General features: G+C 37.6%; 1 protein-coding gene across 15 annotated transcripts in view; it reads right to left on the bottom strand.

Annotated features, from left to right (window-relative positions):
- Positions 1–14,489, bottom strand: part of SNAP91 (synaptosome associated protein 91) — a 152,486-nt gene that overhangs the window by 43,786 nt on the left and 94,211 nt on the right. For 9 of the 15 annotated variants that reach the window (XM_045075874.1, XM_045075872.1, XM_013046380.2 and 6 more), the window contains 8 exons: positions 9,833–9,847; positions 9,519–9,686; positions 3,611–3,718; positions 2,706–2,969; positions 2,424–2,501; positions 2,178–2,249; positions 1,641–1,724; positions 276–359 (listed from right to left, as the gene is read on the bottom strand). The exons of 1 other annotated variant lie outside the window; for it this stretch is intronic. In XM_045075874.1, the coding sequence (XP_044931809.1) occupies positions 276–359; positions 1,641–1,724; positions 2,178–2,249; positions 2,424–2,501; positions 2,706–2,969; positions 3,611–3,718; positions 9,519–9,686; positions 9,833–9,847 (873 nt within the window). The remainder of the gene's footprint in view (positions 1–275; positions 360–1,640; positions 1,725–2,177; positions 2,250–2,423; positions 2,502–2,705; positions 2,970–3,610; positions 3,719–9,518; positions 9,687–9,832; positions 9,848–14,489) is intronic. 5 more of the 15 variants (XM_045075877.1, XM_045075882.1, XM_045075878.1 and 2 more) reach the window with 4 other exon arrangements.

Here is a 14,489-nt window from a genome sequence, read left to right as displayed (position 1 = left end):
TACTTTCTTAGTGAACAAAAAGAAAGGTACTTGCTGAAAGTAAGGCAATTTGGGAGCATCCAAGGAGCCACAGGGGTGACCTGAATACAACTATGATTTTATACTCATTTCATAAAATCCTGGGAGATAACCTTCTATTAGACAGTGTCTTGTTTTTCAATTTTATGTCTCAAAAGGGAAAGAAAACATGCACCTTGAAATTTAAATATCTGTTACTTACAAAGATATATCCAAACTTCCACAAAATAGCATTTTATTTTAATTTAATTAATTACCAGCTAGTAGGTCTGCCGACGCTGATGAACTAGAAGCAGCCTGAGGTGCAGGTTGGGGTTCAGAAGCACTACTTCCAAATGCATCTACCCATTATCCATGTGCAGCACAAAAGTAAAAGAGTGTGAACAGTAAGTACAGTAAGTAAATTAAGTGTTTTGCCAAGAAATGCATAAACATGACACTGTATGGCTGAGCTTATCACCTGTGGATATATGAAATGACTGAGTGAGCTGAATTACACTCTGACCAGTTTATTCTCTCAAAAAAGAGTTCTGGAATATTGCAGATTAACACCCCTTTTTAAGAGTCAGACAATTGTTTTTTTCAAGAATAAAAGTTTTGGTGTAAATCTTGTGATCTCTTCAAATAGGACCAAGGTTTAAAAAATTTTGCCCAAAAGCAATACAATGGAATTTTCCCATTTAGAACTCTATTAAACTTAGAAAAAAAAATTAACAGACTGAACTCAAGCAGCAGCAATCACACTTGTACCCATTTATCAGAGTTCAGTATTTATTTGCCCCAGGTTTTGACCTCCTGAATGTCAGAGACTGTGACACCATCGTCCCCATCACATACCCATCATGGCACAAACCGTGATGCTTCCATGTATACTAGGTAAGGTACTCAGTGTGGTTCAGCTTGCTGAGAATGGTTTTTTAGCCCATGGCATACACATCTATGGACATTCATGAAGAAATCACTTCAAACCTGTGCTTTTCTTTATAAATTTACTGCTAATAAATGACTTAAAAGGCATCACCTTCATGAGTAGTACAAGAGTTAATTCAGTAAATTTCCCTGCCTTCAGTTAACATGTAGAGTAAGGGGAAGATATATTTAAAGCAGTGAAACATCTTCTGGTTCTTTGGAAGGATTTTAAAACATTAAGCTCAATAAACCCTACAGATTAACGAAGGGCTATATGGTTTATGTTCTCAGTTTTGACTGGCTTATTTGTTTTCAATTCTAAATCATTGAGTTAATGGGTATATTGCAATTAAGAACACAGAAATGTTGATGTAGCCAACAGATCAGCCAAGGAACAACAGTAGAAGGAAATTCCAAACAGTTGATTCTACATAAAAATGAAGAGAAAGTTAAAAACACAAAGACTTCAAATGAAAAATGATCTGGTTCTGTCAGGCATGCATTGAAAATTATGACGAACGGATGAGGATGAAGAGGATGATGGCAAAGAAATGGAAAAGATCTTAGAAACTTAAGTTTACAGTGAAGAGATGGAAATAACTTTGGAGTCAAAGAAAAAATGATGGAATATAACGAGAGAAAAGATGTAAAGACTCTTCTGAGGGGTAAGAAAATAAAGACTCTTTTCTTGTTGAAGGAAGAGAGATACGCACCCCCAAAAAGGTCTATCACACCTGAAGAATCCACCTTTGCTGGAGAGGCAGTGGTTGCAGGAGATGGTGTCGCAAATGCATCCACTGTGGTGAAGCAGACAACAGGGAAAATCGTGCGTCACCCAAGGGAAAATGAAACCATGAGCCCTGACAGATGGCTTCTTAGGATTTCAAGTTTAACAGCAGGCGGTAAGATTGCAGATAGTCTTAACAGTTAAGACAAAGCAAATGGATTCAAAAATACACACTTTGCAGAAGAAAATAACATCTGCCTTCTTGAACTCAGAGGGTTTAGTGTGGGCGGTGGTGGGGTGGGGGGGCGTCAGAGTTGTCTCTCTTCACCAGCATTAGGTTGGAAATTATGAACCTCATCAGTTGGTGATGGGCCAAAAGGAGATCTTTTTTTTCCCCCCAAGTGGATTTTGAGTTTCAAAGAACTCCAGATAAACCTGAATGTTTGGGTATCTGCCTCTCCACACATAACCCCCACCAGACACCACAGAGGACAGACGGTTTGGCCTTGGCAGGAGCACTCACCGGATAAGAGGTCAGCAGTGAGAGAACTCTCAGGCACAGGAGAGGCCCCTTGTGGTGGAGAGGAGAAAGCATCTTCCGAAAGTGAAACAAACCAAAACCAAGCAGAGGTAAGTAGAAAGCTGAAATCAAAGTTAAATATCTAACAAACGCATTATCACAGGGGAGCACAAAGAGTTCAGTCATGAGAATCTCAGGGGGGAAACGAACGTTCAAAAACACAAAGGGGGGGGGGGCTTCAGTTTTTACCTGTCCCAAACAGGTCTATGCTAGGTGCAGCATCCGGCTTAGGTGCCGCAGCGACTTCCGGAGGGGCCTCAAACAAATCTAAGACCAAGAACACACATGCCTTTACTCAACTCCACAAGCCCACCTGACACAGCAGCATCACTTCCCAGTTCTGCAGGAGCCCGGGGGCACAATTCCGAGACAAGCAGCGTGGAGTTTACACAGTGGTCATGCAGTAAGGGTTCTGGATGCGGGGCCTTACAGGTGCCAGATGGAGAGAGTTCAACAACAACAAAACGTTACCACCAAAGATATCTAGAGCAGGAGGAGCGGCGGTGGTGGTGGCGGAGGTGGTGGCGGTGGCGGCGGCGGTGGTGGTGGCGGCGGCGGTAGTGGCAGCAGTGGCAGCTGCGACAGCGGGAGCAGGAGAAGGAGCAGTGGCGGGAACCGGAGGGGCTGTGCTAGCTGTAGGGGTAACTACAGGAACACTGGTCTCAGGTGGCTTCATTGCAAAGAGGTCCAGCTCTGGCGCAGCCTCTGCACTACCTTCAGACGGGGCAAAGGGGTCTTTTGGAAAGGAAAGCGGAGACACACATTCAGCATCAGTGAGGAAAGAGAAGAAAGAGAGACAGAGGCGTCGTAACTATGGGTAAGAGACACCTGACACAGATATTCACACACTAGCTAGGCATTAGGCTGCTTGGACTGAACTACTATCCTATCAGCAAGGCTCAGTGATTAGGATGTTTTTCTAAAGAAAAAAAAAAAAAGAAAATTTAGTAGGTAACACAAGTTAAGGCTTCAATGTAAGGATAAGCCTACGGTCTAGGATCAGAGATTGTTTTTCTTCAAATCTGGGCAATTTGGTAGCTTTAAAAATTCATTAAAACATGCCTATATAGTAGAACTCAGCGCTACACAAGAGTGCAATCCAGCAGGAGGGGACAAAAAAACAAAAACAAAAAAACATTAAGAGAGCATACTTGCCCTGACAAAAATTGTCAATCTTGAGAAATTGTCAATTTTGATTAAGTATGCACGTCGTCATCTTAATGTTTTAAGTGCCAGCACTACTGAGTCAGTTATGATGAAGGATCCTTTATACTCAGAAGAAATTAAAGTCGGAAAAACCTATGGCCACATCTCACTACGGGCATTTCACATCGGGACAGAGAAAACAACAGACTTGCTCGCGACTGTCGACCCACCATTTCCTGAGCATGCATCAAGGGCTGCGGCTACGGGGGCTGGGGTCGCTGGTGCGGCGGCCCCTTCGGATGCTGCAGGGGCCTCCCCGGGAGAAGCTGCAAAGGCATCTTGGGTGCGGTTTGTAAAACAACAGAAATTAAAGGAATAAAAAGAGAAGAAAATATCGTAAAAGAACCGAGTTAAATTGCAGAAAAGGCTCCCTTATACAACATGAATTTCTTCAAATGCATTCTTACAGCCCATGCACTGATGGCGTCACAGAATCATGATTCTTGGTGCTCCTTCATGTTAGTTCCATGCAAGTGGTACAGGGTTCATACTGCTGAGGCCCTTTTAGGATCCATCAGGTAACAAGATTCTCATTGTATAAGGGCTCAAGAAGCATGTTTTATGTAACATTAGAAATTAATGGATGTGAAGATTAAAACCCCAAAATAACTTTATTACGTGATTTAAGACCTTACTCTTTTGTGGCCAGTGAACACTTATTCACTATGTTACCATGATGGCTCTTTGGTGGTTTCTATCATAGATGTCTTCTTTAATGTCAGTGAAATTAAACAAATGATGGTGATGTAAATAAATAATTATAGTTCAAAAAATTTTTATGGTCTAGTACAGGCAGAATTACACTGTGAATATGAAAGGTTTACTAAGTATTCATAAAAATGTTAAGTCTTCGCTTATCCTTGAGAATCATTTTCAGATACAACCAAGGATTTAAGGAAATAGATAACAAAATAATGCCTTTATTTCAACTTCAATTTATCATTGTTTTAAAATGTTGTATTATTTTCATTATTCAGAAAATGATCTATTTTCAAGAAACTAAAAACAGTTTCATGCTTTGAGACTATAAGCATATCACTATTTATAGCAGAAAATCCATTAATATACAGGCAGCCCCAGTTTATAAATGCCCAGTATATAAATGGCTGATGTGTACAAACAGCACCCAATGCGTTTCTGCCAGTAAACCATGTGAATTTGGTAAAATAATAATAATAATAATAATAATAATAATCCTGGAGCCTTCAAAGCGATTCTATAGTTCAAAGGTACAAATAATGAAGCTATCATAAGTATGATTTGCTTAGAAGAAAACTCCAAGAAATATCCACCTAGAATCTACCACTTACCTGCTAGACTTCTCATCCTAAAATACTGCCTTCCACAATATCTACAAACGTTCCCTAGAACACAGTTCCTCTGGCCATTAAGAAGGATTTATCATATAGGCTTGCGAAATGCTACACGGTATACCCTTTTTCGGAGATTTATGTAGTATACATTAGGCTGTAGGAAGTCCTATAGTCAGGACACTTGTTTCTAAGTTTAACCCAGCATGGTCTAAACTGATCTTAGTATGAAACAGACTTTCTTTCCTGTTTTCCTGTCCTGAGGCCGGGCATTAAGTAGAACAACACACACTCAACTGGTCACTTGGGTCAAAATGTCCTTTACAAAAACACAGATATCCTTAGAAGACACAATGAAACAATCGGTTATTCATATCTTACAGACTCATCTGAACTGCTTTCTTCCCTCAGCTACATAAGGGAATGTGTTTTTGGACCAAGGGTCTGTCAGGGGAGAGGCCAAATAATAGTGGAGTGCAGCTAGGCCAGGCTTGCTTCCCCAGACGCAATGCTGAGGATACTGTACTAGAGGGCCTAGAGCAGTACGAGAACCCCAAGAGCCACGGCAGAACACTAGAGGGTAGAAGAGGATGCTTGCAGGGCTGAAAGCATTTTGCCACAAGTCAGGTCTGTTTTCTTTCTTTTTATTCTCATAAAAGCTTGAACCAAGGCTAATAATACTAGGACTAGTAAAAACAGTAATAGCGGTCACTAGTGAATACTTACGTGTCAGTCACTGTGTAAATACTTTGTGGACATTATTAAATTTAATTCCTATAACTATCTCACAATATCGGTTCTATTATCTCCACTTTGTAGGTCAGAGAACAGAAGCTTGCGGACACTGAGAGACGACCAAGATCACAAAACAGGCAAAATGGTGGAGTCAGGATTTGGTTGTAAACTGACGGAGGTTTGTGTGTTTAAGTACTATGCCGCACCGTTGCAAGCCATGCCACGCTCTGTTTTGTCTTTGTAGGATGGAATAAACACCAGTTACATCAGTGTTGGGGGGGGGTCAAATAAATACCCATGGGCTGGCCTCTTTAATTATTACCTTTGTAAAAGTAGGTAAAACCCGTATTTGCAACTATGTCCTCACAAGAGGTTTTTTCCTTCCCTGTCATCTCCTTTTAATGCTTCTCCTGTTTTAAAACTAGACATTATAAATTCATCTAGTCCCATCAGAACTTCTCTTAAAGACAGGAGCCCAGCTGCTCCAGGCCTGTCTGCTAAGTCTTCCAGGCCAGGAGGGAGAGATCCGCATGAGCGAGGCTGCAGCTGTCCCCAGCCACTGCCTGACTAGCCAGGAAGGAGACCCTAAATGACAATTGTCCAGCAGAGCTCAGCGGGCTCCAGAACTGTGAGAGGTAATAGAATTTTTTTTGCTGAAAATAAAACAAAACTTGTTCTACTACCTAGCTTTCTTTCATAATCTATGGCAGCATTATCCCTCCCGTTCTGAAAACTCAATCTTTTTCCAGGTAAGATCTCTTTCTCTTGGTACCCATTTGCAGTTCATTTTTACATTTTGCTTATTTTCAAAAAGTGCTATTTCCTGGACATGCATGTTCCGGCTGTTCTACAATTATGGACCCAGTCCAGACCTTCCCCAGCAAAATCATCTCCTTGATACCATTATAGACCAGTCTTCTTTCCCTTCTAGCAATCTAGGAAGAATTTTCTCTTTAATTTTTTAGCATGTGACTATCTTTCTAAAAATTTCAAATAGCTGTCATTTTCTCCAACCTGGATTCTCCCCATCTTCTCCAGTCACATAAGCCATCTTTACATCACATACTTGGCATAAAGGTTTCAGTCATTGTCAAAAGCCTGAAAGTCACCATTCTAAGTCTTCCTCAAAGGTCCCAGGTTATAAGACTCTATACATGAAATCCACTTTTAAGAGCTATATTTAAGTACTGGTTTTAAGGAAGGTTGATTATATTAGTTTCTCAACAAACCTGTGCAAATGAAAGCTAGCTTGTGAGCTAAGCTCTCTGTTTTCTAGCCACTTGGTTTCATGCCCACAGACTATGTCCTCATGAAGGGTTTGCTCACAAATTGACACAAGTGATTGAAAGGGTGCCCTGGTGAATGTGTAGAGGAATTAGTCTCACTTTAGTATTCTCATGCTTAGAGAAATCCTGTGTTGTCACAAATTAATGTGCTGCTGTTAGCAAGTTTTCAAGTGAAAAATAGAATATTTTAAATAACTTTGTCTTTTATTTTCATCAGTATTTGTAAATTTTACTGATTTTTTGAAAAGCACAATACTATCTTGCTGTCCTGTTCTGCATGACCACAGCAAGCAGATTTTTTCTTTAAAGTTCACTTTAAAAAATAAAGCATTTAGTAAATACAATGTTTCTGAAAAAAGGTTTTTAATGACTTACACTGAAATAACTAAAATGTTAGGTGGGGTATCAATATGAGTATTTAAAATTGATGGACATTTCCTACTTTTCAAATCTATAATGAGAATGCACAGAAAACATCAATGTTTTAATATTTCATATTCATGAAATAAATTAGCTACTTTTCAGAAATGAAAGATCTTTAACTTATTTCTAAAGCTATTTATTTAATATTGATGTACAAGCTAGACAAAAACCTTGAAAGCATGTTTAAAAGTCACGTAAACAAAATATCTGGTGCCCTTATATATTTAAGAGTTCTAACACTTACCTATTTTAGTGATACAGATTAAGAAAAAAAAATGGCCATACTACATGGCCCATCTCTAAATGATTCCTTATAAGTCAATAAAGAGCATGAAAGAAGTTAGGAAGTATTCTCAAAAAGTGCCTAACGGTGATACACATAGACTTCTGACCATAAATGATAGAAATTTTATAGCTCCAAGAGCTCAGGAGACAGTTTATGGGACTATCCAGATCAATAAAAATGATTGTAATGAGATTTACAGATGTACTCACTCTACCCACAGCCAAATGCCTAGAAAAGATATTGGTAAAATCCCAAGGAAGGCTCCATTCTTTGGCATTAAGTTAGATGGCTTTCTGAAGTTTTAGTCTTTGAAATCTGTATTTCAGGGCAGAAAAAGCCATGACAATATTTACAAACATACAGATTTTTCTGCTTGAGGAATGCAAAAAAATCAGTAATTAGTGATCCACACAAATGGCATGATGGCGCAAAGACTATTTCAAAGCAATATATTAGGCTTTATTACTCTAGAGAGCCATGAGGGAAGCAAGCTAGAGTTGATTGATTTCTTAAAGGCAATTAAGCTCCTTACAAATGTACTGAAAAACAAAAATCTAAATAGCTAAAGATATAGAAATGTTTAAGCACAAAATAGTTATCCATCCTGTTCATATTTTTCTTAAAGTTTTTCTGTCAACATAAGCCTATGAGAAACCACTCATACCCAATGCCAGTTGTATGGGGGGGAGGGAGGACACGAAGAAGTTGGTTTTATAAAGTTAAGCTAAAAATTTAATTTTTGGTCTAAGAAGTTATAGAGGCATAACTGTAATTTTTGCTAGTGGTTGGCTATTTTTAATAAAATATTCCAAAGCTTTTCCCTACTTCTTAAACAAACAAACAAACAAACAAACAAAAAACCCCCGCTTTCTCCTATAGTAGGAATGGCAGCATAGCAAGGCAGCAGCAACTTCCTTGTGTGGAACTGGCCACGATGCTGTGTCCAGTTCGGTGCTTCTTGTCTCAGATGATGTCGGCCAGCCTCCGAGACTGGGCCGTGGCGGGGAGCACAGTGCTACATGGCAGTGTGTAAGCGTACGTTCCCAGGGGAATGCACAGCTCCACCAGAGCTGCCAAGTCTCTCCTGCTCTCCCCATCACTTGCTTCCTCCAATTTCTTTACCATGTTCTCAAAATGCCCTGGGAAAGATGTTATATGGTAATGAAACACAAAAACGATGAGGACTATAACACCATTTGATGTATGTATTTGACATGAGCATTTCTCCAGGTGCGGACGTCAGCACCACTCAGACGGGGAGATGTAAATATACTGGTTTCAGACGGTTCCTCAGGTCCAGGCCTATTATACTGCCAGAGTCTACGGTACCTGACTCGAGCTCACTACTATAAATCAACTCTGTCAGAATTTACATCTGCACGTAAAGTACATTTTCAGGCAATCATTTCAAAACCTGACCTAAACCTGTTTTCCATCAGCATTCTGAGTGTTGTATCAAAACATCTCTCAAAGTTCCAAAGCCCAAGATGCTCCAAGTTTTTGCTCGTACAGAACAAGCTTATGGTTACAAAAATGGGCCTACCCTAACCTCTCTTCAGAGACCTCCAAGTCTGAACAACTCTTGGATATTTTTTTGTCTTACATCTTAAAAAAATAATTTAAGGCAGGACTTCCCTTTTCATATTTTCCAAGTACTATTCATTCAGCTGGTGTGAATCTGGTAAAAAAAAATCAAACCTAGATATGATATAGAGGTCTGATACCACTTTCACATAGATTCTACGGGGCAGGAATGTGTATAGGACAAGCGTTCTAAGAGTAATTTAAATCCTTACTTTAAAAAAACCAGAAAAATAAAATGGGCCTAAACCATTGGAACCTTTGCTCTAAAACCACTAAAATTAAGTCAAGATAAAGTTATAAATTTAGCAAAGATAACTATCTATGAATAAACAGGTAAAAAGTAGTAAAACATTCTGACAGGCTGTCATATAATGTAGACACTTTTAAGCCCCTTAACTCTAAGGTAATCTTCGCAAACCCGGCAGGAAAAGGACCAGTGATGTGACCGACTAACCTCCAAAGAGATCGACGTCAGCAGTGACAGCAGTGACAGTTGTGGTAGTTGAGGCAGAGGCTGAAGCAGTTGCAATTTCAGAAGTTGTAGTAGGAGGGGTAGGTTCTGGTGCAAACGGATCTGAAATTTGTGCTTCAGAGGGAACAGAGGAAAGTGCAGCCAGAGAATCTTTGTTGTACCACCGACAGAGAACAGACAGGAGAGAAGAAGAGGAAAGGACACAAGATATACCAGACTCCAAATGACCAAAAAAGGACAGTTATTTAGAGAAGGAAGTCTCTCAGAACAGAAGTTTAAAATAAAGCTTTACTCACCCTCTCCCAAAAGGTCTATTGATGTCCAGTATGTGTCAGCATATGAAGAAATGAGAGAGAAAGCTGAAACATGCAACCACACCAATGTCCAAAGCAGGGTGAGGTACTAACTGAAGACATTTCAGTTGTATGCACCTTTCTGGACCATTTGTAATTTTAAAATAGTGTACTACCTATTATTATCACGGAATGTTTCAGTGTGAAGGGACCTTAGGGATCCCCTAGACCAAGCTTCCAGTTTTATAGATGGGAAAACTGGGAGCAAGCAAGGTCAAGAGACTCACCTGAAGTCCACTCTAAACACCTCTGACAAACTCAATTTCTTACCAGATTTACCATTCATCTGCTTTGATGGATTTTACTAAACGATAAATATCAATTCTTAAGAAAGTGTAGTTAATTAAGTGGTATTAATCATCTATTTGATGTGTCACTTCAGTCCAGAAAACCACAGAATAAATACAGGCTTTATGATAGCTGTAGTTCAATTGTAGAATGTACCAAACAGAGTCAAAGAACTGAGTCCAAGTTTAGGGGCTAGGGAAAAACAACCCTCACCTACACGATCTTTGTCTTCATGAATTTCACATTATTGGATGTTTTTCAATGTGATATATAATCTCCCCATTTATAAACATTATGTGACATTATGAGAATAATTTTTAAAATGAATGGGACAGATTGTATAGCATCAAAACTTTCCAGCCATCTGAGGTCTGCGTTCCTTTCAGAGGTGCATACTTCCTTAGGGCTCAACAGTGGGATTACAGTTCGCATCCTAAATAAAAAGCCGAGGAAAAGTAATTCTTAACTATACTATGACTTTAGGCTAAACATTTAGAGAGTCCAATAGCATTCCTGTATTCCCAGTCATGTGATAAACCCCAGGGCTCATATTTGAAATCATGAATGTTACTGGAAATTTATTTTAATCATAAAGAAATTTTATCATTAGGGAACTATTTTTTTAAGAGCCTTAAAAACAATGTGAGAAATCACATTGTAAACTAAAAGTTCTAGAAGACATTTAAAGAACTGGAAAACATAAATTTGACACTAAAAATGATCACATACATCTAGCCATGCAATTTGCAAACCCAATAAATATTAGATAAAGTACTCTATATGCACATTAAGGTTATCAAAGCCCGTCCTAACCAAATCTTATATATTTCATAACAACCTTAAAAAATTATAGCACAGGGTGCCTGGGTGGCTCAGTGGGTTAAGCCGCTGCCTTCGGCTCAGGTCATGATCTCAGAGTCCTGGGATCGAGTCCCACATCGGGTTCCCTGCTCAGCAGAGAGCCTGCTTCCCTCTCTCTCTCTCTCTGCCTGCCTCTCCATCTACTTGTGATTTCTCTCTGTCAAATAAATAAATAAAAAATCTTAAAAAAAAATTATAGCACACAGGGTACCACATTAGAAACAGTTTTTAAATTTTAGAATGTATGTGTAATTAACACCAGCCAAAAGGGAACTATATTGATTTGGGGCTGTTAGCTGATCAGGTCCCAAATCCCAAGAAACAGAAGGTACTTCCAATAATTTCTCAAACCAACGGTATCAGGCCCAATACAACTGTTACTCTGTACTCAAACATCCTAAAATATTAATTAGAAACCAAAATGGGTCATCAGAAGCCAGACAGACTTGGTTTCTCTATTCTCCTGGCATTGGTAGGACTCTCTTCTAGTCTTGTTTTATCAATGGCTAGTTCAAGATGCAATGTGACTTAGCAGAAGACCTAAGAGCCACGTGATTTAACAGTTTCCAGACTTGTTATTGTCTAGGAAAGGGAGTGGGAAATTTATTTTGTATATTTGGTAAGTGATAAAGGAGAAGACTATTTACGACTATTAGAAGGAGAGAGAAATAGAAATATTTTTTAAAAAGTATAAAGGATTAAAATAGTTGTTCCATGTTTTTGACTAGTGTTTTATTCAGATGGAGGGTTATAAGACTTGCTGCAATATGACGAAAGATGGAAATGAAATTCCCAGGGAAATGTATGACAATTAAAAAAAATACTGGTGCATAACCGATGTTGAGAGCTTTCGCTACAGGTTTTAGTCTCTAAAAATCCTAATTTTCTGGAAGAAATATAATTTATGTTATTTCTTGCTTTATGCAAAATTTTCCCTACTATTAAAAAAAGCCGTACATGAGGAAGATGAGAAAGGTTATTATTCTCAAAGCTATCACTTTTTTAAATTTATTAAATTAACGTATAATGTATTATTTGCCCCAGGGGTTCAAGTCTGTGAATCGTCAGGCTTACACACTTCACAAAAGCTACCAATTTTTTATAAAATATTAAACTATACAAAACACTCCTCCCAAAACCCATAGCAGCAGAGTTCAATTCACTGGCAAGTAGTACATAATCAGAGTTATTTTTTTTGCATTATGGAAATTACCTGAAAATATTCACTGTAATTGAGGAAATAAAACCACAACTAGATAAATAAGGAAATCTGTATTTTGCAGTGATATGAAGCAAAACTTCCTTGATTATTATAAAGATTGAATGTGTTAATATATTTAAGTGCTCACCGGTACCTGGAGCATATCAAATGCTTGCTAATAACAACAGCAATCGCTAACATTTAAGTCGTTACAATTTTCATTACAGTACTCTGACTTTCAAGCTTCTATAAATCTGTGTGTATGTGTGTGTACACATGCATGTTTCCAAAACAGCCTGCAGATATGCCCGCAGATTTAATTAACAAGCAAATGGTAATACAGGTCACTAAAATTGCTTGTACTGTGGGTAATATTCCCCATGGAAACTAATAGAGTCATATGACTGCATGATAATGGTGAGCCTTCAAATGGATGTTGGTAATTATTTTCTATTAGGTCTCTTAATTCTAATAAAAACCATAACTAGGTCAACTAATTATAAAAAGACCCTAACACAAAATTCTGTATTTCTCAGAAAATAAAGAAGAAATTATCGGTTTCCCACTCTAAGATACACAGAAGTACAACACACATACTCACTTGTTTGTGCTGAAAGAGGAATTTATTATGAAGAGAAAAACACTCTCATTATGGGGCCAAAGGCAGGGATTTAAAAAATGCTGTCTTCTTTCAGTCAAATATGTTCATTATCAGCACACAGAATGCAAATCTTATATGCATTACTTAACTTAGGTTTACTAAAATACGAATTTGCTAAAATGTGGTTGTTTTACACCAATAGGAAAAATACTATCATTTACAAGATGCACCTGAAAATGGGAGTATTTATCAGTACCCATAACCCCCAAGACAAATTAATAAACACTTGAAATGCCCTTGGTGGTTGGAAAACAAATCCTCTTACTAGCATTACGGTCAGATAAGAATATTCAAATAAGTCTACAGTCTTAAGGTTTATAGTTTATTGTTTGGTTATACAAAATTAAAATGTACTTCAGTAATAGAGAAATATGATTTTATCAAAGAAGATTGAGAAAGTGATTTTATTTATTTTTGCTTAGAAATAACAAGCCAAACATATTTGTTACAACTTAGCATCATGTTCATTCACTTACTGGATATCTACAGGAAAAATGCAGACCAAAGGTAACAAATGTTTCTTGATTTCATATTATACAAGTTTACTTCAATTTCTTAAGACTTATAATTTTTACTATTCTGCTTGGAATTAGAGAATTTATTACTGTTCTTCTCTCTGGCTGAACTTCTACTATTATGAAATACTGCAGTTATAGATATTTTCTTGAGACAGTAGACTAATGATGTCTAATTATCAAAAAGTGACCCTCAGGCCCTAAGCCAAGATTCTGCTAGCCTATCAGGTATTTTGTACAGTATAAAAAAGTGTTCCCTCTGCACCAGCAGATTAGGGAAAGAAAAGCACCTTTTTCTCAAGGAAGAAAAAGGCTCACAGTTTGACTTGCAGAGAGCAGGCTGGATTTTAGTCCCTCTTATCCTTCTTTTAATCAAGACATAAACTGAATGTGCCCATTGAACACAGCTGACTAAAACCACACTATTCTGCTTTTGTCTATATCCACTGCTATCTTAATACTTCAATCACCAATAGTTACTTATTTCTAACAAAACTTAAATATATCCTGATAAAATTGGTTATTAGAATTTATTCCTTACAGTACAGTATCTTAGCAAAAAGCACCTGAAGATAGAAATGAATAACAATGTTTCCCTGCAATTTTAGAACATTTCACCTAGCTTTATCTTTTCACTTGGCATTCTTCTGGTGCAAAATTAAAAAAAAAAAAAAAAGAAAAGAAAAGAAAAGAAGAATAATTACTCTTCAATTTCATGCTAGAGAATAAGGTGAAAAGAGATGGTTTACAGTTTCACTGTTTATTTAAGTTCTAAGTAAACCATTAAATGTTTGATAAGTTCTAAAAATTACAGTATGTATACTGATTTAAATAGTTCACAGAATTAAAGACATTTATATAAAACTGAAAAAAAATTTGTATAACCCCACAGATTATAAATTAACACTAAATTTTAAATTATAAAAGTTCTCTGAAAGTCACTTATATGAATTTATGACCAAAAATGTGTGGCTTAAAGATATGGATTCGAAGCATTTTAAATGAACTAGAAAGCACAATTGTTACAGAACACTGTGGTAATGAAAATAAATTCTTAGTAAATTGAAATAATCA

This window comes from Mustela putorius, unplaced genomic scaffold (assembly GCF_011764305.1).
Source record: "Mustela putorius furo isolate JIRA1106 unplaced genomic scaffold, ASM1176430v1.1 tig00000166_pilon_pilon_pilon, whole genome shotgun sequence".
NCBI lineage: Eukaryota > Metazoa > Chordata > Mammalia > Carnivora > Mustelidae > Mustela > Mustela putorius.
This window is presented reverse-complemented; position numbering and strand designations above follow the sequence as displayed.